At 37.9% G+C, this 27,111-nt stretch overlaps 2 protein-coding genes across 3 annotated transcripts in view; both read right to left on the bottom strand.

The window, feature by feature from the left end:
• LOC307133915 (counting factor associated protein D-like) overlaps nucleotides 1–27,111 on the bottom strand; it is a 536,798-nt gene that overhangs the window by 359,931 nt on the left and 149,756 nt on the right. The window lies entirely within an intron of this gene.
• plekho1a (pleckstrin homology domain containing, family O member 1a) lies at nucleotides 5,024–25,741 on the bottom strand. Of its 2 annotated transcripts, none has more exons than XM_079829242.1 (6): nucleotides 25,464–25,741; nucleotides 22,664–22,810; nucleotides 13,327–13,467; nucleotides 11,535–11,639; nucleotides 8,458–8,559; nucleotides 5,024–6,573 (listed from the first exon to the last, which is right to left on the bottom strand). In XM_079829242.1, the coding sequence occupies exons 2-6, from the start codon at nucleotides 22,700–22,702 to the stop codon at nucleotides 5,461–5,463; spliced, it is 1,500 nt and encodes a 499-aa protein (XP_079685368.1). In that variant the 5' UTR covers nucleotides 22,703–22,810; nucleotides 25,464–25,741; the 3' UTR covers nucleotides 5,024–5,460. The 2 variants fall into 2 exon arrangements, with proteins under 2 accessions (XP_079685368.1, XP_079685367.1); XM_079829241.1 differs by having other exon boundaries at nucleotides 25,480–25,730.

Here is a 27,111-nt window from a genome sequence, read left to right as displayed (position 1 = left end):
GCCGAAATCAGAGACTGAAACAGACGTTTAATTAGTGCTGGTGGATACCCAGCAAACATTATTTTAAGAATGTAGCCTGCTAAATGTTGGTTTTCCTCTAGTGTTATATTGATACCTAAATATGTAAATTAACCTAAATTTATCAGTGCCACCTCAATGATTTGACTAATTGAGCAAACATCATGCCTATTAAACAACTGCACAAGGTAAAAACACACCATATCCCACGCCGTGCTGCGTGGTGTCTGATCTATTTGTGAATATAGGTCACATTTAACAGCCATTCTTTCTAAGCCTTCCTCCAATGCAGAAATACAATTTTTTTTAGGGAGAGCAAGGATATACCATTTAGCTTAAGGCTTCAAACCCACGAATGACGTCTCAGGGATGTCTCTATTCATTTATTTGAATCAGTAGAAGCACAGCAAAACCAGATGCTGCAAGGCTAATGAGTCACACAGCAACAGCCGTACGCTCTCATTGGCCCAGATGAATCGGTTGCCTCAGTGTGAATCAGGTGTTGCTGATCATCCGCTCGAGTTCAAGCCCTGCATACAGAATAACCCTTCAGGACGCTTCAACAATGTCTGCATTAGCCCGATTAAAAAATAAAAGCGGTTCTTAAAATGTATACCCGTCCTACATGTCATATTGGATGCTATTTTTTTTTTTTTGTGAGGAAATGTGCTGATCCTCACAGGCCCCAGAGCTTATTAAGGATGGTGAGAAGTGAGAAAAAGAGGGGAGTGGGATATAAATCATTTATTCTAGTCATGCAGCAGAATCAGTTCAGCACACACATATTAGAAAATGTTCTCGTCAATTAGATTTGCCAGTTAATTGCTGTGAGCATTTGTATGATACAATTCATACAGTGCATAAAAACACAGAAGTGTGCAAAAGAAATATATTGCAACATGAAGTTAAGAATACTACATGTCTGTTAACGTGTAGACCTGCGGTTTATAGTTTCCCTGTAATAACAACATTTTGCATTCGCCATGCCACAGATCTTGACGATAAGATTTTGAAGCTCCACACAAAGAACTGGATTCATCCTGGATTGGAACTGGGCCAAGAGTGTGACTCAGTTTTGTATCATACCCTAAAGTGTGTCAGTGATGTTTCATGCGAGTACACTATGAATACTAACATGTATAGTGTATACAGACTGTTATTTAGACCGGATGCATCTGAATGCATTAGATGCATCGCTGAACAGATGTGCTACCCTACTGTAAAGTATGTGCTGCATGCATTTGCTATAATTATTATTATCACCAAATTATTATCATCATTGAAGGAACATGTGACGCTAATGGCTGCTGAAAATTGAGCTTCGCCATCACAGGAATACATGTTTTAAAACAGTTATTTTAAATTTGAATTTCCGTTTTGTCGCATGATCAGAATAATCATCTGTAATCATGTTATGCTGGATCAGTAAAAGTCTTTAATGTTCAAGAATATGAGATATGCGGGTGGTAGAGCAATGATGTTAAAAGCTGTGCGCTATGATTTCTGCTAGACCTCACTTGGCCTTAAACCAAATTTAATTAGCCGTACGTTTAGCAATGTGAATAAGCTTTGCATGTTAAGCCTGGCATGCTGAACTTGGATGGCTGTGGCCTAGATTACGGTCATAATTAATTTAGTGGTCTATGATTTATGCTCATTTTGTCATCTAATATGGCTAAAACTCTGGGCTTTCAGAACACTCGTAATCTAATGGGTACTTGTGTTTCCTAATAAAAACTGTAATCATGTGGAGCAATTTATGCTACAATAATAGACTAATGCAGTTCATAGGGCGCAAAACCCGAGTACAGGGGCATTTGTTGACTTCACCCACCCCACCTGATTTGAGCTCATATCAGTAACTGATGATCAGGCCTGTAATTATGACCTCATAATTGCTATTCTTCCAAACAGCCAAAAGATGTTAATAAGTAGCTTCTTCAAATCACAATGTATCCCATTCATAGGGTAGTCTTTCATTAAATTCAGTACAGTAATTATTCAAAACAACACCAGGCCTCTAAAATGAACGGGTCAACCTGCTTTATGAAAAATGAATCTCAGAGTGATGCAATTCAAGAGCAAGAGCAGTAACTGGCTAGATCCTCCAAGCTGAGCCCATGAGGCATGTGGGTACATTTTGTGATTGTAAAAAGTGTGTAATTGTGCAGTATTTTTAATAATCTAATTCTGTCATATTATCATTGTTAAATCAAAACATTATTATATAGGGAACATTCCCGGTTAACACTAATTTGATGTTTTGTATCACTTCATGAACATTTTTTGTGTTCACTGCACCCAAAAAATGCAGTTCAATGGTTTACAAGACTAAAATTTAAAAATACATAATATTTTACTTGAGTTGTGAGTTCGTTGAAGACCGTTATATAATGGCGGGAAACATTTCTATTAAGTTCTCCTCAGACCAGGACCGATTCACGAACAAGTGACTCTCAAGGCCTGTTCACACCAAGAATGATAAATATAACTATATTGGCGTCCACACCAATGGATGATATCGTTCTGTTTATAATATGTCTGTCACTTTAAAGGAACACACCGACTTTTTGGGACTTTAGCTTAAATCACCGTATCCCCAGAGTTAGATAAGGCCATACATACCATTCTCATCTCTGTGTGTGCCATAACTCTGTGTGACGCACCCACCGCTAGCCTAGCTTAGCACAAAGACTGGAGGCTAATGGCTCCAGCTAGCCTACTGCTCAATAAGTGACAAAATAACACCAACATTTTCCTATTTACATGTTATGTGTAGTTACATTGTGTACTAAGACCAACGGAGAGACATACAGGTATGTGTAACTCCGGGGATACAGTGATTTAAAAGGGTTAGTTCACCCAAAAATGAAAATTCTGTCATTAATTACTTACCCTCATGTCGTTCGACACCCGTAAGACCTCCGTTCATCTTCGGAACACAAATGAAGATATTTTAGTTGAAATCTGATGGCTCTGAAAGGCCTCCATTGGCACAATGCACTTTACACTCTCAAGACCCTTAAAAGGTACTAAAGACGTCGTTACAAAGTCCATCTCACTACAGTGGTTCTACAATAACTTTATGGAGTGACGAGAATAGTTTTTGTGCGCAAAAAAACCCTAAATAACGGCTTGTATAGTGATGACGATTTCAAAACACGGCCTCATGAAGCTTCGAAGCGTTATGAATGAATCAGTGAGTCGAATCATGATTCGGATCGCGTGTCAAACCGCCAAACTGCTGAAATTTGGCGATCCAAACCGCTGATTCGACTCGCTGATTCATAACGCTTCGAAGCTTCATGATGCCGTGTTTTGAAATAGTCATCACTATGCAAGTCGTTATTTAGGGTTTTTTGTGTGCACAAAAACTATTCTCGTCGCTTCATAAAGTTATTGTAGAACCACTGTAGTGAGATGGACTTTGTAACGACGTCTTTAGTACCTTTTAAGGGTCTTGAGAGTGTAAAGTGCATTGTGCCAATGGAGGCCTTTCAGAGCCATCAGATTTCAACTAAAATATCTTCATTTGTGTTCTGAAAATGAACGGAGGTCTGACGGGTGTCGAACGACATGAGGGTAAGTAATTAATGATGGTGAACTAACCCTTTAAGCTAAAGTCCCAAAAAGTCGCTGTGTTCCTTTTAAATGCTCGAGGTCGTTACAGCAGGATGTATTCTGATTGGTTGTCAATCTTTAATCGTTCATCTGCTGGATGAAAGACTGTGAAAACTTGCATAACTCCATATTGTCTGGCGAAAGACAATAACTCACTGAGAGAACAGTTTTTTCGCAGCCGACGTCCCACTAAGTGAATCAAATGAGAATGGCCTTCATTTGCATGTATTTACCTTGCCCCAAATATCCCCCATCTTACTCCACTTCATGTTGAGAGATCACTTAGAATTCACCCAAAATCTATTGGATTTAATGTCAATTCTCACTATACAGTATTATATGTGTTTCATATCGTTTGAAATGTCTCAGTGCGAATGGTTCAAAAATCTCATCCCCACAGAAATATACAAGAAGTTGATAAGAGTTTTTAGGTATTTTACTCATTTACTCTTTTCCAATCCAGGCAAATGGGAACTTGATCCAATTTAAATTCCCTTTGTTATCATGTATTTCCATTTGAAAGAGGTTTAGGTCTGGTCTGAGTTACTTAAAGCGATACTGTAATGAGTTCGGGGCGCTTACTGTAATGAGTTCGGCTCTGCGTTGCGTAATATTCAGTCAGGTATCGATATCTTATTCTTTGCTACAGAGTGTTTGATGTTATGTACGAATTATCTTTGAATTGATTATGTAATTGGCATTATACATTGACTGTTAATGACATTGACATATGACCTGACTGTTAATAAAATTGTAACATTTTGATCCTTTCTGAATTACTGTTACATTTTGATCCTTTCTGAATTACTCTGTAATTATTAACTATCTCCAGAACGGAACGATATAATTGCAACAAAAGGTTAAAACGAAATGATTAAATGTGTGACTAACCATCAAATATAAATGACCAAACAACCCATTGGCATTCTATCCTAAGTTCGACAACTATATCGATATCGTGTTTCTGTGCCATTATCATTATAGCTGTGGTGTGAACACTGCTATTCTTTAATATTGAGAACGATTATTAGAACTATATCTTTATCGTTATCGCCCTTGGTGTGATCTGGCCTTTATATGAGCTGGCTCTTTTGGGAATCAGAAAATGACTAAAGCCCGCTTCCCGAATCGAAAACGAATGACTCTTATGAGTCAATTCTCTTAATAAATAGTTCAAGACGAAGTGACTCGTTCTGAAATACTGCCCTGTTCATTTGACTTATATTATTTATTTCTATATCTAAGAATATGTAAGAAAAATTGACTAAATTAATCAAGAACATTATCGAATCAACAGCTTGTAAACTGTATCGTTATCCACTCCTATCAACAACACAGACTGCACAAGTTATTTAGATACTCAAACTCTGTCAAATAAAAATGTATAGCAAGAAAAAAGCATTTTATTTGAATTCGTCTTTAGTCGTTTGCGGGGGTACTCTACAAATATCTTTTGAAATGCAAATGATGATTTTCCCACTTGATATTGGGGAGCAGGATAGACTTGACAGTTTTTTCACCTGAGCTGTTTTTGCAAAAAGTGTGTGAACCATAAACCCCTTTAATCATGACGAGAAACATTACACATTACCAATCCCAACAGAAGTACTACAGCCTTTAAAGTGGAGTCACAAGTAAAAATACAGAAGTTCAAAGTGCAAAGACAAAGGGTTGAGGTGTCAGAGGAACAACAGTAATATATAAACAATAGAGTGTGAGATAAAACAGAACACTGATAGTTCCACCTATTGTTCTCCTTCCTTGCATTCATTGTAAAAGCTCACGTGTCTTAGAAAGCATTATGACTGACTAAAGATTTGGTCATGGGCTTTTCTGTTTGCGGTTCTGTGAGGGTGTTGTGGGTGTTCTAGTTTTACTGTGCTCTGCCCGCTGCTGTCTGGCTTGCAGCTCCTTTACCTCCGCCAAAACCTCTCTAGCTTCTCGCCAGGAGGAAATGGCCTCTTGTAAGAGCCGTTCAGCTGCCGCCCTCCTGCTGTCCCAGTCCAAAGCCTCACTGAGAGGAGAATCATTACCCCTCATGCTTTTGAAATGGGGCGAGTAAGAGATTCGAAAAAAAGCGGGGTCTGTAGACTTCATATGGGGCGAATTTGAGCCGGTGGACAGAGGCGAGTCTGATCCTTTGATGTGGGTCAGATCGATGCATTTCATTTGGGGTGAACTTGATTCTTTTGAATCCGGTGAATCGACGCTCTTCGAGCGAAGTGCGTTTTTGGAATGAGGGGATTTGGACGACTTAAAACGGGGCGAGTCTTTTGATTTCACATGTGGCGATTCTTTGCCTTTGGAACCAGGCGAATCTTTCGCCCTCACTGAGGGTGAGTTTGTGCCTTTGCTGTGAGGTGAACTATGTGAGCTTGAGCCCTTGGAGTGTGGCGAGTCAGAGCCCTTGAGATGGCGCAGACGGGGGGAGTCAATGCCTCTCAGGTAGGGGTAAGATCCCATCCTGCCCCGATGGGGTTCCTGTTCCTGAATCTCAGCGAGCAGCTCTTGAGTCCTCTGCAGCCGCTGGCTGATCAGATCCTGCAGGTGGCCTGTGGGACTCTGGGCCAGCATCGCCTGGGGCCCATTCTTCCTATTTGGTTTTCGCTCTCCTCGGGACAGAGCGTCATCCATGGAAGCACATCGGTTACGGCCCTGAGCTAACTTCTTCTCACTTTGAGGTGTGTGAGACTGGTTTTCATGGCTCCAGGAGAACTCTGTCTTGCGGGGCAAGCTGCTGGTTTTCACCTTGTCCTCTGTAATGGAGGACGGCGGCCTGGACGCATCAGTGCCAGCGCGACGGCGGCCCTGAGCCAGTTTATCCAGGCTAACCCGATGCTCCTTCAACCACTCATCCTGATCGTCATCGAGCATGCCAACATCTTCTTCATTCACCAAGTCCAGCATCAGCATTCCATCAGAGGAGGCAGAGCCCTACAACAAGAAAATTAAATACCATTTTATGTTTTTCTGGCGGATATGCCAGTATCTTGACACCAAGCAGCATGAATGCAGCATCATGAATTAGTTTTCGGTTGCCAACACCTTCAAAGAAATGTTAAAGGAACACTCCACTTTTTTTGAAAATAGGCTCATTTTCCAACTCCCCTAGAGTTAATAGGATAGTTCACCCAAAAATGAAAATTAGTCCATGATTTACTCATCCTCAAGTCATCTGAGGTGTATATGACATTCTTCTTTCAGACGAATACAATCTGAGTTATATAAAAAAATTCTGGCTAATCCAAGCATTATAATAGCAGTAATAGTTGCTCTGTTTTTGAAGTCCATTAAAAATGCATCTGTCCGTCAAATAATGTGCTCCACACGGCTCCGGGGTGTTAATAAAGGCCTTCTGAAGCGAATCAATGCGTTTGTGTAAGAAAAATATCCATATTTAAAAATGTATTTCATTTTTTTTTCTATGGCTCTGCATCAGCCGTCCCCACGAGATCGCTTCCGGCGAATAAGGTCAAAATACCGGTGTGATCATAGATGTATACATAGATTCCTCAAAAGTGCCTGTGCGGATCGGTCTAATGAGGCATCTACGTATTTATATCTTTGATCACGCCAGTATTTTGACCTTATTCGCTGGAAGTTATGGCGCTGGGAATACTAGATGACATTCGTCTGATAAAGGGTAAAAAAATAACAAATACTGTTGGGTTTCTCGCAGAAACCGATCGTTTCGTGTCTTAAGACATCAATGTGTCGCCACGAGCCGCATGGTTTAATAAGGATTCCTATGTCTGTGTGTTTTTACTCTCATAGCTCTCATACTCTAAAATATCCCCATTGACATTATACGACTATCACACTGCAACGGTTGGAGTTAAAAAATCTTAATTTGTGTTCTACTGAAGAAACAAAGACACCTACATCTTGGATGTCCTGGGGGTAGGCAGATAAACTTAAAAATTTCGTTATTGGGTGAACTATCCCTTTAAACAGTTGAGTTTTACCGTTTTCTAATCCATTCAGCCGATCTCTGGGTCTGGCGGTAGCACTTTTAGCATAGCTTAGCATAGATCATTGAATCTGATTAGACCGTTAGCATCTCGCTCAAAAAAATTACCAGTTTCGATATTTTTCCTATTTAAAACTTGACTTGTGTACTAAGACCGACGGAAAATGAAAAGTTGTGATTTTCTAGGCCAATATGGCTAGGAAATATTCTCTCATTCCTGAGTTGCAAAATGACATATAAATCCAGTAACCCGAACTTAAAATGAAGTAAATTATTAAAAGCATAACCATTCAATAATTATGTTTAGATGAGATTGAAAAATAAAAGGTGGGGTGTACATTTTACTCCAGGGGGACATCTTGCCCCATCTTATACTATTCATTATGTGTAAAACCTTTGGTAAAACTTTATTTTAGGGTTGCTTATTAGGATGCATATTACTAGGATATTGGCTGTTTATTAGCACTTATAAAGCACATATTAATGCCTTATTCGGCATAATCATATTCTACATCCCTTAATCCTACCCGATACCTAAACTCAACTACCTTACAAACTATTAATAAGCAGTAATTAGGAGTTTATTGAGGCAAAAGTCGTAGTTAATAGTGAATATGTGTTTCCCAAACTAAAGTGTTACCAAACTATTTAGTTGAGGAAAGAATACTGAGTGAAAGTTTCAACTAAGTATTCTGGACTACCTCCCTGTTATGCAGTCAGGTTATAAATAGCTGCATACAAGTTTCATCATTATTGCACCAAACAACCACCTAGTGCCATGAAGTCAGTATAAACAGACAAACAACAACAGTCTTCAGAATCAAAGTAAAAACAAGAATGCCACCCACCACAGCCATGAAATGCCCCCGCGTGGGCAAACGCCGCCCAAGTGGGATCTTGGCCCGATCGCGTGTAGGATGAGCCAGAAGACTCTCCTCCTCAATCGTCACCTGCAGAGGAAAATTAAGAAAAAACTAGACCTTAAATCATTTTTCTTATATTAGCGCAGTCATTTTCAGCAACCTTTATATAGGTTCTAATTTACACAACACAAAATGCCTAAATGAGGTGAAGCGTTAATTAGTCTCACATTCATCTCAGTTTAATCCAGTAGATGTCAGTGTGAAAATGAATTTACAGATTTATAAATAGAAGGTGTCTTATGCAGATGATGTTAACGTCACACAAGTGGGTTTCTGGTTATATGTGTAATTTTGGAAAAAAGGCTATTTCTCCAAATAAAGTTGTTACTGGTATTCCTATTAGATACACAAAGCTAAAAAAAAAATCTTAAAGAGGACCTATTAGGGCTGTACGATTACCGAAACCGACATTCAGAACCTCTAACCGACGTATTTTTCCCATGTCGGTTATTCCGGTTTTCACGTGACTCCGCCCCGTCAGTCACATCAAGTGAATTTTGCAGGCACACAGAGATGCAGGTGCAGTTATCTGTGTTTATAGATGCCCAGAATCACTATAGTAACTGCATGTTTTACACAGTTTATACAGGTAAGTTAATTGCCGTTCTTCATATAGCCTACCGCTGACTTGCACACACACACACACACACACACACACACACACACACACACACACACACACACACACACACACACACACACACACACGAAATTGTGAAATGTGAGGACATTCCATAGGCGTAATGGTTTTTATACCGTACAAACCATATTTTCTATCCCCTTACACTGCCCCTGGCCCTAAACCTACCCATCACAGGAGACTGTGCAGTTTACTTTCTGTGAAAAAAAACTTGTTCTGTATGATTTATAAGCATTTTGAAAAGTGAGGACATGGGTAACGTCCTCATATTTCACCCTCTTTTTGTAATACCTATGTCATACCCATGTCATTATACACATTTGTGTCCTGATATTTCACAAAAACATGCCCACACACACACACACACACACACACAGAGAGAGAGACGGCGCGCGCAAGCCCTGAAGCCAGATCGCTTTCACTTTCGTGCTCATAAAGTTTGTCAAGTACATGCGTTTAAAGGCTTGCCAGTTTCAACATTTAAAGCGATTGTGCACTATTCAAAAACAACAATACGGAAAACGTATCCGTTCAGTGCTCAGCTTTTTTCTGTGACACAGAGAGCCGAGCCGTGTCGCGTCTCTGACAACACGCGCGCCCTGAAGGCAGATCACTTTCACCTGCGTCCTCACAAAGCTTGTCATTTGTATGTGGTTTAAGCCCTGCCAGTTTGAACATTTAAAGCGAGTTTCGGCCATCAGATGTGTATTAGGTTGAACTAATGCCTGATATATTGTGACAAACGAACACTCAGACAGAAGCTGTGACTAAAGTAAAGTCACTAAAGTAGCTTAGAAACTCAACCGTTATAGTCATACATTTTAATACCTTTGAAGTACAAACCACAGCTTCATAATGAATAGAGACGGTATGAGTAATTCACACACACAATCACTCTCTCATTAATGCATTCAAATAAATGTAATGTAGGCCTACTGTGCTAATGTATCTGTATCTGATGTACAACAAACAGAAATCTGCCCCATAGACAATAACTGCTGAAAGTGAACCTTTCCTTCAAGTATTTTAAAATCACAAAGAAATGCACTTTTTCATTAGAAAAAAAAATCCACCTGTTCTATATATAAATATGTAGAACATATTTACAGTACAAACCATATCTGTGAACTTACTCAAAAACCTTATAAAAAAAAAGAGAGCAAAATAATCGTTCATTAATCGTAATCGAAGTAAAATGTTCAATTAATCGAGGTTTTTATTTTTGGGCAAATCGTTACAGCCCTAGGACCTATACAGTTTTCGTGCTTCAACGTTCCAAAAACACACAATTCTTCACATATTCTCCATTGTTGCAGCTCCTCTCTTCCCAGTCTGTCAGTAACGCTCAGTTTAGTTCCTGACTCTATGAAGCCCCTCCTTCTGAAAAGCACAATGTGCTCTGATTGGTCAGCTGGACCAGTGTGTTGTGATTGATCAACCTCTTAGAGAGTGTTTGGGAAATGTCCCTCCGCTTACCATAACCTTGAGTTCAACCAAGTGGCAACCTCCCCCAGTTTATGACCAGCCAATACGGAAATGACTTAAACTGCAATTCATCAACTGGCCACTAGGGCTCCAGAAGGGAGAAGAATCTCATTGAGCTCCATGTTAAAATGCTCAACTTTACAGCAGAAAAAAACATGTTTACAGTCTAGTACAAATTGTGGTTTTGGTCTATACGGCTAATTTTGACCTTCGTGACAACTGTGAGGAGGGAAAAAAACTTTGAGTCTATAACTCATCGGTTTAAATTATATTAATTTAAAGAACCTTAACGTTCTGCATAATTAAGGGGCGTGGTCACTTGAGTGACAGGTGGGTTGTTAGCTCCTCTTTTCCCATTTTAAGTTATCTGGGAGTGCTGTGCAGTGATGCGCTGACAAGATGGCAACGGCCGCACTTTAGGCTTCAGAAACGCTCTTCAGAAACCTATGGGTGACGTCACACTATGTCCATATTTTTTTACAGTCTATGGTTTCAACACACTACTAACTAACTCAACAAGGCCCCGCCCCTTTATTTTGCATGCCTTGGGCGGGAATTATTTAAATGAGGAATATTGTGATGTTGGCTGGCTTAACAGTTTTTAGCCTAAATGTTTTTTTATAGGCATGTCAGCCAAAAAAGTTGTATTTCAATATTTATTGTTTTTCAGAGTGCTTTTGTAAAATAATTACACAAAGCATTTCCAGTATCCTAAAAGTGCAAAAACAAAATAATGACAAGAAGATGGAAAAATCAAAAAGTGAGATGGAAGAAAGTTAGCACTAGAATTTGAAATGGAAAGAAATATATACAGAAAGAGTGTGGGAGTGGAAAGCTAAAAGAACAAATAAAGAGTATATGAAATGTCTGTGCTCACCTCATCCAGCACACGATTCTTAGCTCTGATAATGGCTGTATTTAAAACATTGATCCAAGATTCCTTCTCCTCTGGACTCACAGCCAGAAATACAAGATTGGGGCTCTAATGGAGAAAAAGCACTTATTAAAATATCAACTGTTACAGTTTTTAAAATGAATGATATTGGTATTTTGAATTTTCAAACATGCATTTGAAGGGTCTTTGAACCCCCCCCCCCCCCCCCCCCTTTTCTTCTTAATCAAGGAATCAATTTCTTGTTGCAAAATCTTCATGTTCGTGACATTATGGGCCAGATTGGACGCAAACCCTCTTTCGTCATTAAAAAAAACTACTGTCAGGATTTACTAAAGACACGCAGTGAAGAATTAGCACTGAACAGACGTGTAAAGGGTTATTTTGCCGGCTGAACTTATTGCATATGCATTTGTAGGAGTTTCCCTTTCAGACACAAAATTATGGTAGGAGAGTATTTAAATGAATCACGCAAGGTGATTTACTAAGGTTTGTGCTTGTCAAGTTACTGGTGTTTGCGCCATTATTTACCACTAATTACCGCTGCTCTTGGTAGATTGTGTTAGTCATTATGGAAATCCGGCTGCGTCTGGGTCTTTCATTTGCGTGTCATCAGTAGATCACCTGCAGAACTTTCCACTCCCATCTAATTTGCCCTGTTTAGTAAATCTGGCCCTATGAATGATATAACTCCTTTACATTTTCATCAAAAACACATATTGGATGAAACCGATTCTGATTATTGCGCAATAAAGTAAGAAATAAAGTTCACATTTGTAGTTCTGTTCTCTTAGTTCTTTTGGTCCAGACCAAAAAAGAAAATGATACCAAAACAATGTTGTGTGCTGGGCTAAATGCACTGGTTGTATGTGCTTGGCCTACATATGATGGTATTTAACCCAGTGAAGAGCTTATAAAATGTGTAAAGGAGTCAAACAGCACCAAGAATTCCTCCACATTCTGGTTACATCTTGTGACACCATCTTTGTTTAGATGTCTTTGGTCCATATTTTGTTCATATATTTTAGTCGAATTGCACCAGAGTTCGTTTGGAAGTGGACCAGGGGTCTCATCTGCTTGTTTGGTGCACACCAGGGTTTGGATATTTATTCAGTAACATATTTAAATAGTATTCAGTATATATTTAAACCGCACTATAAGAGCAATCACACCAGTTTGTTTTAATCCAACCAAACCTACAAAGTGTGAACTAGGAGTGGGATAATATATCGATAGGGGAATATATCGTTGTCCTTCTCCATGCAATACGAGAATCAATACGCTGACACTATATATCAATATTTTCATTAATAATATAAGGCGCTTTAAATAGATTTCCCTGCTCCCTGTGTCGCTACTTCATGGCTCCTTGAGGTGGCGCTCAATGTGAACATAACTTAGGGATGGCGGACCAAAGTCTGGACCAACTTCGGCTTTTATACCATTGATCAGACAAACTAAATCGGCATGTGATTATGTTAAATTAAATTTACAGACTGAAAGACTTTTTGTGCTGTTTTCTGACAGTTTGGACTTGAATAAAGAGAGAACCTGCTCTTAACCTTTTCACAGGCATTTAGTTTTCATTGTTAGACAGATATCGTGATGTATCATTATAGGATTGTCTAGTAGCTATATATCGATTATCACAGAATTGCTGTATCATGATATTATCGGTATCGTGAGCCATGTATCATATCGTGAACACACCCTTAAAATCTGATTAAAATCAAAACTTTTTTTTTTTATCCATAACATCAAAATATTTAGTTCTTACCTTGTTTCCAGGGCGTTGGCAGCGGAGCAGGGTAAATTTACTGTGGTTCTTCTTGCTGTGGCTCTTGGCTTTTCGCAGTTCCTCCGAGCGTTCATACTGTGCCAGGTCAAACACTTCATGAGTCTTCCCATCATTCTTCATCTGAACACAAGAGCAGCAGCATCAGCACACACACAGGCCTGAAGCTATATACAATTGCTACCATTAATTGAAATTATCAGCAGCGCTTTCCCAGGCCAGTGATTCATGGTGGGACATATTGATCTCAGCTCGAAGGACAGTGATAATTAACGTTCAACAGAACACAGTCCATGCTGACAGAACACTAAGCAAAATCACCAACGTTTATTTGAACAAAAAGTTACCCTTATTTAAGGATATAAGAACAACACAAAAAAAAATACAGCCATATACAATACAAATGTAAGCCTTTTTACAAGATTTATGCATTTCAATTAATAGTAAAATTCCATCATATTTAATTGAATAATCCTTACATATTTTATCATTCAATTCAATTTAATGGAATTTTACTATTAATTGAAATGCGTAAATCTTGAAAAAGGGCTTAAAACATTATATCATGTAATGGTGGTTAAACATTTTATAATGTAACTTTATACTTACAAGTTTTGAATGCTAGCTGGTGTATATCTCGCATTGTTATATTGTACCTCAAAATGTGACTTTATATGATAATAATGAGGCTTAAGTACATTATTTTTTGTAATGCTTCACATGAAACCTCAAGAACAGCGCAAACCTCACACATATATAACCAAGCCTGGTTCAGAACAAACTGTTCTTTTCCATCAGAGATCAAGACAGATGTTCCAAACGGTTTTCGGTTAGTTCAGCCCCTCCCCTAATCATTCAGCCAGTGACCCATCTGTGAAAATGCCTCATTTTAAGACCGGTCAGTCATCATTATAGCTAACTGTGGTGAAAAAGAGGTAAATTTTAATGAACCTGTGAGGGAAAAACCCCACAGTGGGACATTGAATCCCAGAAAGCCGCAATGAGGGTTTCTGCTGAGATGAATACAAAAAACTAGAGATCTTAGCATGCATGTAATGTCTCACAGACCCAAAATGTCTACATTTCTCGTTTTTTGGTCTGAGTTCTGCATGATTACCATGCCACGGAAATACGCAACAAAGGAATCTGGTGTCAGTGAGCTTGAGATTAAAGTAAAAAGATCAAAGTGATCCGCGATCACAGAGCACAAGCAAACCAGCCTGTTCATAACATCTATGACTCTACAATATTCACCTTTAATTTAGGTCATGTTTAGCGAAGACGGCTCAAAAAACAACCGTTTTTTACGATAAATAGCAGCATTTAGGTAAAATCCTCCGTATGATGCATACGGCTAAAGGTAATCTGTGTAACCGTATTCCTCCAGATGGCCTCCTGGGGTCACACATTGAAATGTGAGTGAGCGCACACTCTGAGAAAGAGCGTACTAGTGATGCTAATATGGGGCAAAAGACCCCTGGAGGAAAAGAGCCTGGCCTCTCTTCACCACATCAATATTTCACTCCCCCACTGTTGGCACAGCACGTTCCCGGCAGGGGGCCATCCTGATCTCTGGATTAACCACCTCCAAAAATAACCCACCATCTTCAATCTGATGGAGGTAACTCCATCCACAACCAGATGTAAGGACTAAAACGCAGCCTTCATAAAGAGTACTCCTTATGAATATTACATATCCCAAGGTTTTCAGTACAGAGCTGGCTTTCAAGTGAATTGGTAGTTTATAAAGCTGGACCTGGCTTCGCTTGGAGCCATGCAACCGTAAAATCAGTCTCAAGATGTAAGGACAGTACAGTGTAGTAAACATAAAGTGAATACTGCAATTGCAGGCTGGAATTAAAGGCGGAAAATAGATTTGCAGAAACCCCTTGAATCACGTGTTCGGTGCGTTCCTTAATCTGGTTGACTGCATTATTTAGAGGTCAACCAATTTTCCTAAAATAGACATAATTAAAATAAACACCATCACAGCCTTTTGCCCTGCCAAACAGATGAGTTTCATGCAAAGTTAAATATCACAACTGACAGATGATTGTCACTAAACACGGTGAATCCGCATCGCTTATGAGGAAATCCTCAGTACATGTTTACATATGATCCGTTTGCACTAGGGGTGTAACGGTACATAAAACTGACGGTTCGGTACATACCTCAGTTTTGAAGTCACAGTTCGGTACAGCAGTTTTAAAAAATGGCTTTTTTATTATTAAACAGTGGTTTACTGAAAAAATTGTCTGACCTTAAATGAATTCAAATATAACTAAAAGTTTCTTAAGGATAATGCTGTAAACTATATAGGGAGCCCTTACTTGCACATTATTACTATAATATTAAAGGTTAACAACAGAGCCCAAACTATGAGCCTAGATTCAGCTGATATTCATGTTTAGATATAATAATCAACACCCAAATAACACATTGTGTGCAAACGTAAACTTCACATAAGGCAGTTTTTGCATTAACTCCTAAATCTAATTATAAAATTAGTTTTTTTTCTCCAATTCGTTGTTGAAATATAATCATTTATACACAGTGGCGGTCATTTTCATGACAGATTTATCTAAACATGCATTAAATAATCAAGACATCACTAACAGGTTAAGTAGAATTAATATAGGCTAATATTATTTAGTGAAATAGAGTTGATTTCTCTAGTGAACTAACAGCTGTGGACACTGAATGACTTCTGAGGTAAATGATGCTAAGTGACATTGTTTGCAAGCTGTTTGACGTCTTTCTGCGGTTGAAACACTGAGCGATTACACGACATATGTTATCCTCAACATACCTTAAAGCTACACTGTGTAACTTTTTTTAGTTTATTCTTAGCTAAAAACACTTAGTTATTTAAAAAATATATGTTCTCATTAATGTATATTTACTTCTTTCAAGTAATAAAGTATTCTCGTAAGTTTATAATATGCCATTGAAAATACATACGGGTAAGGGGTTCGAATGCGGGTCGCCATGTTGCCCCTCCATCTTGAAAGTACATTAGCCAAAGAGGGACATACCCGTAAATTCAAGCTTCGCCTTTTGCGTTTTAACACTCGATGGCACCGTGTCGAATGTGGACGAGGTCGAACTGGAAGCCATATTAATCTTGGACTAAATCGGCCACCGTAGGAGTTAAAACGAAATCGGAATTGAGAGGAACAGAAACTAATATTCACTGGATGGTACAAGTTCACCACTAGATGGGGGAAAATATCACACAGTGTAGCTTTAAGATATTAGTTCATGTTTATTCTTCTGGAAGAGATGATCGCGTTCACTCACTCGCGCTTGAATTGACGCGCCTATACAGTGATCAGTCGTCACATTAAAAAGTGTCAAAACGGCATTTATCGTTTGAATTTCGTGATGAAATGGACTGAATACTTAATATGTTCGAGTGGGAACTAGGATTGAAGTGTGTTGCGCGCTTAAAATAAGCCGACTGTTAACTGTTAAAGATTGCATTCGGAACCGTTGCACCGAACCGAAAGCCCTGTACCAAAACGGTTCGGTAAGAATACGTGTACTGTTACACCCCTAGTTTGCACACATGATGCACTCTCAACCATGAACGATCAGCCTGAATACAGTGAATACTAGACTAGAGCATCAATTATTTACACCAGATGTATAGAAGGAGCTCGAAAAGAAGCACTTTGAACCCAGTTATAGATGCTCGGCTGTCTACATGTATAAACTTCAAATAATCCACTTGGGATTCAGAAAGGATCGCAGCCTTTACGACTGGAGTTGCGTGAGGTGTGTCTCACTGTGCTACATGAGTGAGATCAATTGAATAGTTATGTCAAGTGACATCATTCTGGCAAGAACAGGGCTACCTTGAGCACTGAAGCAAAGTCAAGTGCAGCGGTGCATAATGCTATCAGTACTAAGACAGCCACAGCAAACTATACACAGAGCCTGAAGGCAGCGATCACCAGAGGACTGACCTGTAGCTGCGCACATACTCAGACTGATGCAACCTGCTGACATTGTGTTCTGATACTATAAAAATAACCCTGCTTTTGCCTGACTGCATGGTCAGATGATCCACAGCCAGGGATAGAAGATGGGTAAACAGAATGTTAATCTGATTTGCGGCTTCATTTGACAAGTACCTGGGGAATCTTGTGAAAATATGTCAAACGACAATATTTTTTGGGGAATTTAAGCAGTGTTGACAAGGGGAAATGACACGATTCAAGATTCAATTACTATGAGCATAGACTGTATGGAGCTTTTATGCCCTTTGACAAATGATTTTGTTTTTGGGCTCTACCAGAACCGGTTCATGCTTCGATGTTCAAAAAACATTATTTCTCAAATATTCTCCATTGTTGCAGCTCCTATTTTCCCAGTCTGTCAGTAACACTGTTTAGTTCCTGTCTCTATGAAGCCCCTCCTTCTGAAAATCACAACGTGCTCTGATTGGTTGGCTGGACCAGTGTGTTGTGATTGGTCAACCTCTTAGAGAGTGTTTGGGAAATGTCCCGCCCCTTCCCATAACTGTGAGTTTCAACCAAGCGGCAACCTCCCCCAGTTTCTCTTGAAGACAATGCGGAAGTGACTTAAACTGCAATTCATCGACTGGCTGCTAGATACAGGCTCCAGAAGGAGCAGAATCTCATTGAGCTCCATGTTAAAATGCCCAACTTTACAGCAGAATAAAACATGTTTACAGCCTGGTACAAATTGTGGTTTTGGTCTATACGGCTAATTTTGCCCTTCATGACAACTGTGAGGGGGGTGAATTTTTTTTAATAACTCATTTGTTTACATTATTTAAAGCCTTAAAGTTCTGCATAATTAAGGGCGTGGCCACTTTGAGTGACAGGTGGATTGTTATTTGTCTGCTGTCTTTTAGGTACTACGTCACCTCAGCACTGCCCACGTCCCGCCTCTTTGCCCATTTTCTGTTATCCGGGAATGACGCGTGATGACGCGCTGCCAAGATGGCAACGGCCAGCTCGACCCTACTTTACGCTTCAGAAACTGCTCTTCAGAATCCTATGGGTGACGTCACGAACACTACATCCATATTTTTTTTTTACAGTCTATGGTTTCAACACACTCAACCAGCCTCCACCCCCTTTGTTTTGCATATGCCTTGGGCGCGAAATATTTAAATGAGAATATTGTGGCATATTCGTTCACTCAAGACTACAATGGAGGCGTTTCAGGGAGTTCAGAAACACTGACACTGATATAGAGAATAATGGTGCATTCAAGTCATGTCGAAAAGATCACATTTACACCTTGAACGCACATGAACTCCCCTCAAAGTCGTAAATACGAGTGGGAAGCTCTGGATTATTTTTAAGCCCTTATGTTTACATTTTAGGGGTGTGTCAGTGAGAAACATGGCGGAACAGCACAATATTTATAGGTATTTATTTAGCAGTGACTTTTTCAGGCTTTTTTATTTACAGCAAAATAAGATAATTCCCTGCACAAAATATAATGGCTCTGCAATATAACGATGTAATATATAATGTTATAAAATCATAAAATAATTAAAAACATTAAAAAGTTAAATACACTGGATGCACATTCTTTCTAAAAGTTGTTTTTAAAACCTTGCTGTATTTTTCTGTAGTTAATTAAGAGAAGGTACACTGCCATGTTGCCCTGAGGAAAGTGACTTGAATGCACCTGATGCCGTAAACACGACTTCCCAACTCGTAAATACAAATTTCCCAGGAGGACTTGAATGCACCATAACATTACATGACTTTGCAGACATTTTTCATGCTCAAACAGCAACATTACACACTAAAGAAAGGTGAAATAAGTCCTCTTTAAAATATATTATTTGAATTTTTACATTGCCATCTGCATCAGTGCCAGCAGGCCCAATTTATGTCCATGTGTTCTGTCTCTGTAAAGTTCATGTTTGAATAATTCACCACATAAATAGGACACATCCACAGTCATTCTACTTCACTGCAACACCACCTGCATTTTGAGTGTGTACTTGAGACCTACATGTAAATCAATGTCTTTCTGAAGCATAGTAGCCTAATAGTCATTTGTAAAAGGTTAATAGTCAGTATTGGATTACTTACCAACAAACAAACAAGCAAAGAGACAGGATGGGAAAAGACTTCAGTAAAGTAGCCTACAGAGTACAGTAAAAACTGTGTATAGACAACAAGACTAAAGATCTTAGAGGAGTCCCATTAATATTTCTGTTCATGGTGAACTTGAAAAGCTTATCTGGTTCTTATTTGTGTCACTGACATTTCAAAGCGCAAGGATGCAAATGCTGCAACACTTCATTTAGATGTTCTCATGATGGCGTGACGCTGGATTCACAGTCCTGAACATCTCCAGGGAGCGAGAGATGTGCAGCTGGGCTTTGAATCTTTTAACGTAAATAAAAAAAATCACTCATCCAAAAGACGGCAGATGTGTGAATGAGTATGTGCAACTGCTTTCTCGACTCTTAAAACAATGTACCCCGCTTTAATGAGAAAAACCAGGGCAGGGTACAGTTTCCATGATGATATGCTGTTATCTGACGGCTCTGTGATGAAAGCCTACAGGCAATGACAGAAACAAGCTGCTACACTTCCATGAAAATTACAACCATGCCTCCACACGCGCTTCAAGTGAGCAAATGATTCAATTGTAAAGATTTGTTGCTCCTACATGGAACCGGAAATTGAATTACACTGAATATTTGTTAGCAACTTTCAGAAGCTTTAGGGATCTTTGGTAGTGGTACTGACACAAAATCCATGACACGGGGAAATATTGATTGTAGCCACTAACCAGGTTCACTTGCTTGTTGTTTGGGGACACAATTGGGTTTCAATTTTCAGTGTTTATATAATACCCTTTAGAAAATTATAGCTTGTCAAAAAGGATTACTTTGATGTTGCAAGAGTGTGTCCTTTATATCAAGGGCAGGAGGTTTTGGCAAACATTCAAAACTCCTATTCATAACTCACAATATTCTCTGTCAAAATCTGAATGGGTTACATATATATTTTCAATTGTAGTCTTTTAAAAAGGCATGTGAAATAATAAACTAAGTGCAATGTAGTGTTGTCAGAAATATTGATAAGTTGATACATATCGAAACGCTTCCAATACTCATTTTCCGCTGAATAGATACACAATACCATCTGCTCTTACTCTCTCTCTCTCATCTCTCCGACACAGAGTGACACACAAACCCGCCTCCACTTACACACTCGTTTCATTTGCTCCGGATGGATATTGTTGCTATTACAGGGCTTGAATGTCGCTGTGGGATTGCATGTATTTCGCATAATTTTACTTATTCCTGCAGATTTTGTGCTCACACGCGCACATAAAACATAAAAATATTTTAAAAAATTATTTTTTAAATATTTAAACTGTCAAATACACTCAAAATAAAGTCAAAATGCCACTCTTGGTGAGTATTCAAGTAAACACAGTCAGTTCTGTTTTAAGTGAACGTAAACAGTTGAGAAAGAAAACGCATGAGTAACAGTATAATGGATCCGTGCGTCAGCTCTTAAAGTGACAGCAGCTTAATATTCCTGCTGCCAAATTATGAGATAATATTAAAAATATCTATATGGCAGTTTTTCCCCATGGTATCAATACCAGAATTGTGGCCAGTGAAAATGCTGAGTGGCTAGTAACTTTGGAAAACCACTATTCACAGTGACAATAAAGTTAATGTCAAGCCCTGGTTACATACATGAGTAGATGACATGATATACCTTTAGGCCCGATCAGACCGAACGCGTTTTTGCAGGGAAAGGCGCCTTTTTAAAATAATTTTCTGTTATGCGCACTGTTTGTGCGCCGCCTGCTGCGCCTCGCGTTTTTGAAGGAGCGCTCTGAGCGCATGAAGTTGAAAAAAAAAAACTGACCTCATCGCGTTTTTTTCCCCATTGTCCAATCGAATGAATGGAGAGGCGGGCCTTCCGTTGTAGTGACAGTTATCTTGATTAGACTGACAGCACAGCTGATTCGGGGGTTGCCTAGAAACATTTTTTAAAAACACAGCGCACTATTTACTTCATTAAAAAAACCTCAACCAAAAAAGGCAGTGCGGTGTGCCTTGCGTTTTCAAACATGAAAAAATGCGTTCTGTCTGATCGGGAAGTTGACATGTCCTGCAGGGTTTTGATTGAGCATGAAATCATTATGAAAATGTATTATTTTGAGACAAAAATTTGTCTTCATAACTAGATACACAATACCATCTGCTCTTTCTCTCTCTCCGACAGCGAGTGACACACAAACGCGCCTCAACTCACACACTCACTTAATTTGCTCCGGATGGATATTGTTGCTACTACAGGGCTTGTATTTCGCTGTGGGATTGCGCGTATTTTGCATAATTTTACTTATTCCTGCAGATTTTGTGCTCACGCGCACACACAAAACCGCCTCTCATAACTAAATGTTGTTATTTTTCGCCACTTATTTCACTTAAAACAGAACTGACTGTGTTTACTTGAATACTCACCAAGAGCGGCATTTTGATTTTATTTTGTGTGTATTTGACAGTTTAAAGTCCTCATGAAATCAAAATCGATCTTATTTACTTTGTTAGCCCACATTACAGGTCTTAGGGTGAACAATTAATCCGTGCAAGTTAATATGCAGAAAAAAGTTGTTTGCCGTGGTAATCTTTAATCAAAATCTGAAAAGTAACTTCCGGTCTGGAATGGCGTTCCCTTTCTGATGACGGCTGTGTGACGGCTTGGGTTTGAATATCCTTAACCACTCCCCTCCATCCGTTAGTCTGCTATGAGCGAGAGATGGAGAGGAGGAGCGCTGAAGTGAAACCCTGCCCTCTATTCAATATTCCGTTTCACTTGGAAATACGTCACTGCATTGAAATAAAATCAGTTGCAACTTCCGGTTCACTGGGACTTTAAGTGAACGTAAACAGTTGAGAAAGAAAATGCATGAGTAACAGTATAATGGATCCGTGCGTCAGGTCTTAAAGTGACAGCAGCCTAATATTCCTGCTGCCAAATTATGAGATAATATTAAAATTATATTTTTCCCAAGGTATCAATGCCAAAATTGTGGTCAGTGAAAATGCTGAGTGGCTAGTAACTTTGCAAAACCACTAGCCACAGTGACAAAAGTTAATGTCAAGCCCTGGTTACTTAATTAAAAAAACGTCAACCAAAAAAGGCAGTGCGGTGTGCCTTGCGTTTTCAAACATGAAAAACGCGTTCTGTCTGATCGGGAAGTTGACATGTCCTGCAGGGTTTTGATTGAGCATGAAATCATTATGAAAAATTTTATTATTTTGAGACAAAAATCTGTCTTCATAACTCACCTCTTTTTCAAAGATGTACAGATGGTCTCCTTTAAGCATCACAAAGCGGTTTCGCCATATTTCCCTGAATATTCCTTTGCCGCTGAACCTGCGGATCCAGCCTACTTTGTCTGGTTGGGATGACGGCTGGTTGGCATCCTGAAGACCCTGAGTGTGTCAACGGTGGCCCGGTTAGTGTGTCGCCCGTCTGTCCTCTGTCACATTGCACTTTGCTAAGCCATCATAACATTTATTCCATATCTCATACAAGTACTTATTTTATATCCATTAGTAAGTCATCCAATAGTGACTTAATGTCTTTTTACTGGTATTGATATTAGTAATACCTCCTAGTATGTGTCTATTTGAAGTATTCAAACTGTTTACTAGATGTAATTTTGTTAGTAGCTAAATATTAGACACTAATTCAATTAGTAACACTTTGCAATAAGGTCTCATTTGTTAACATTAGTTAATGCATTAACTAAAATGAGCTAACAATAGGCAATATATTTTTACGATTGCACTTTATTTTACAGTGCGTGTACTTAGATTTAGAAATAGGTTCGGGGTTAGTACCTAGTTATTATTACCCAATTACTGTAATTACTGTAATAAGTACATCATATGTATATGGGAAACCAGACTGTAAAATAAAGTGCTACCCTTTTTACAGATTTATTAACTTTATTTTTGCTAATGATAATTAATTTAAAAAAAATTCACGTTCATGTTAGTTCACAGTGCATTAACTAATGTTAACATGTAACTTTTGAGCTTACAAAATGAAGTAGTAAATGATGAGACTAAAATTAATAAATGCTTTAGAAGTATTTTTCATTATTTCATATAGTTAACAAACTAAACCTTATTGTAAAGTGTTACCGACATTTTTATGAACATTTTAAATATGATTAGTTAGATTTTTAATTGAACTCTTTGCAAGTAAAACTATTGTAAAATGTTACTAGTTAAATTGGAATAACCACTAGTGTCAAATGAAGAGCTATTATCTAATAAATAACTAACTTACTAGTAAAGATGAAAATGTTATAGTAAATATTGAGTCCATAATGTCTAATTAAGTCACCACTGGAATAAGAAGGATAGATATGGGGCGCCGTTTGTAAAGCGACTCACGCTGAAAATAACAGCAACATTTTGACACATTTAGCTTCAAACAATGTTTAAAAAACTGGTATGAACTTTTGGCGGTCACTTTTTTAGCACATTTACAACAATATTTGTCAACTTAGAGATATTTTAAATAGTTAAATCTAAATGTTAAATCTAAATCTAAATGTTAAATCTAAATCTAAATGTTAAATCTAAATGCTAAATCTAAATCTAAATGCTAAATCTAAATGTTAAATCTAAATCTAAATGTTAAATCTAAATGCTAAATCTAAATCTAAATGCTAAATCTAAATGTTAAATCTAAATCTAAATCTAAATGTTGAATCTAAATCTAAATGCTAAATCTAAATGTTAAATCTAAACGTTAAATCTAAATGTTACATCTAAATCTAAATGTAAAATCTAAATGTTAAATCTAAATATTAAATCTAAATACAAAATCTAAATCTAAATCTAAATGTTAAATCTAAATATAAATGTTGAATCTAAATGTTTCGGGTGAAACTAAATATTTAACTAATATGCAAATTCAGAATGCAGATAACCGGTTTTAACATTTAGATTTAACATTTAGATTTTACATTTAGATTTAGATGTAACATTTAGATTTAACGTTTAGATTTAACATTTAGATTTAGCATTTAGATTTAGATTTAACATTTAGATTTAGATTTAGCATTTAGATTTAGATTTAACATTTAGATGTAACATTTAGATTTAGATTTAACATTTAGATTTAGATTTAACATTTAGATATAACATTTAGATTTAGATTTAACATTTAGATTTAGATTTAACATTTAGATTTAACATTTAGATTTAACAATTAACATTTAGATTTAACATTTACCATTTAGATTTAACTATTTAAAATATCTCTAAGTTGACAAATATTGTTGTAAATGTGCTAAAAATTGGTGACCGCGAAAAATTCATACCAGTTTTTTGAAGCTAAATGTGTCAAAATGTTGCTGTTATTTTCAGCGTGAGCCGCTTTACAAACGGCGCCCCATAGATAGAAGCCTATTAGTAATTTGTAAAAGATAGGCTATTAGTCAATATTGGATTACTTACTAGTAATGCATTAGTTAATAAGGTCTCATTTGTTAACATTAGTTAAATAATGCATTAATTAACATGAACTAACAATAAGCAATACATTTGTAACAGTATTTATTCATCTTTGTTAATATTAGTTAATAAAAATCCAGCTGTTCATTGTGTGTTCATGTTAGTACTAACTCTATTCTCAACAAATACAATATTTGATTTTAATAACGTATTAGTGAATGTTGAAATTATCATTAACTAAGATGCTGTAGAAGCTTCTTAGTTCATGTTAACTAATGAAACCTAACTAGTTAATACAGCCTGACATACTGCACCCAAAAAAAATATCCCAAAATGTTTACAGTTGGTCAATTAAGGGTGTGGTCAATTAAAAATGATGTTAAATGTACAAGAAAACATGTCAATTATAAGAGCGACTAGCATAAATTAAGAATTAGCGTAACGGACATATCACACTCGGCGCTTCATAACAAAGGAGTCATTGTTAAATTAATTTCCACATATTAAAAAGCAGAAAATTCTTGAGATGTATTACATTCAGTCACTGTTCAATAAAACTATTAAAGTGTGAGCATTCATTACTATTAGCCTTTACACATCACCAGAGACTCACTGTATGAAAATCTCACCCTTTTGACCAAATGGCTTTTCTTCATGCTGTTCGTAAAATGTATTTTCCGACGTATATTCCGCGATCTGTCCCGTTTTCCAGAAGAACCGGGGCTGTTTTTGTTTATCCTCTGATGTGAGTCCGGCGCGTGCAGGTGTTGTATATGGCCCGAGCTGCTGGCTCTCAGGACTGATGGACTGACAGGCTCTACATTGATGATTTGCAAACCGCGGGCACAGGCTCTCCATTGGCTTGGGAGAGTCCCCGAGCTGCTGTGCTTCTCACCGAAACGGATTTTCCCGTTTATAGAGCTCGACTGCTCCATCTATTGAACGAGCACAGCTGTCGGTGTGTTGTCACGCTGCATATTGAGCTTCAGCGGCTTTCATCTGTTCCCTCATCAACCTAACACACTGCAAATCAGCATTTTAAATGATAATCAATATTACAGTGTGTTTGTTTATGTGTGTAACCCAATGAATTCAAGAATATAGGTCATGTTTTTTTTGTATAATTTGATACAGAACCAGTGTTGGGTGTGATATAATTAGCCTACTTTTCCCTTGAAAAAGTAACGTATGGGATTACTCTTAAGTTTTCTGTAATGTAATCACGGTTACTTCTGATGTAATTGCATTAAATATTGTAATAGAACAATTTTATATTGGATTTCAAATGTATGTTTATATAATGTAACCTCCCTTTACACACAGTTCAAGAATAATTAATTAGATTAGATTCAACTTTATTGTCATTACACAAGTACAAGTACAAGGCAACGAAATGCAGTTTAGGTCTAACCAGAAGTGCAATAGCAGCAAGTGCAGGATATATACAATGGTTGCGTAAGTGCAGGACATAAAAATGTTCTGAATATATATAAATATGTATAAGTAGAGAGATGGTTATTACTATAAGTAGAACTGAATTTACAGATGAATATATACAGTGAATAAATATACAGATGGCTATTACTATAAACAGAATTTACAGGTGAATATGTACTATGAATAAATATACAGATGGCTATTACTATAAACAGAATTTACAGGTGACTATGTACTATGAATAAATATACAGACGGTTATTACTTGAACAGAATTTTACAGTTAGAGGTATACAATAATATGTTAGGCTAATATGAGGAATATAGCAGTGGATTAAGTTAGTACAATAAATTATGGACAGAGCTATCCGAAAGAAAGTGTAAAAGTGCAGTGGAAAGTGGTTGCATATTCCAGTTAGAAGTACGGTGCAAAATGCAAATGTAAACATTGTTACTGTAAATACAGTCGGCAGTGCAGATGAGCATTATCCAGTTACGGTATGGTGGTGCAGAATGCATAAGTAAACAGTTGTTACTGTAATAAACAGTCAGTAGTGCAAATAACAAAGTGAAGGCAGATGTGAGGTAGGAGAGTTATCAGTTTATGAGGGAAGTGGATCAACGGGGGTTTGAGTTCAGTAAAGAGACAGCTCTGGGGAAAAAACTGTTCTTTAGTCTGCTGGTCCTGGTCCGGTGGATCCTGAAACGCCTGCCGGAGGGCAGGAGAGAAAACAGTCTGTGGGCTGGGTGAGAGGAGTCCTTGAGGATGCTGCGAGCTCGATGCAGGCAGCGTTTCCTCTGGATGTGCTCGATGGCAGGCAGTGG

This window comes from Gobio gobio, assembly GCF_949357685.1.
Source record: "Gobio gobio genome assembly, chromosome: 11".
In the NCBI taxonomy this organism is placed as follows: Eukaryota; Metazoa; Chordata; class Actinopteri; order Cypriniformes; family Gobionidae; genus Gobio; species Gobio gobio.
Note: the sequence above shows the minus strand (reverse complement) of the source record. Positions and strands in the feature narration are given on the sequence as shown.

What these genes read in the sequence shown, in the direction of transcription:
- plekho1a (XM_079829241.1), bottom strand. Translation starts at nt 25,506, where the DNA reads ATGAAGAAAAGCCATTTGGTCAAAAGG. An exon ending in GCCAACGCCCTGGAAACAAG is followed by an intron (nt 11,640 to 13,326) that starts GTAAGAACTAAA and finishes TTTCTCCATTAG; the next exon opens with AGCCCCAATCTTGTATTTCT. An exon ending in AGAATCGTGTGCTGGATGAG is followed by an intron (nt 8,560 to 11,534) that starts GTGAGCACAGAC and finishes TTTCCTCTGCAG; the next exon opens with GTGACGATTGAGGAGGAGAG.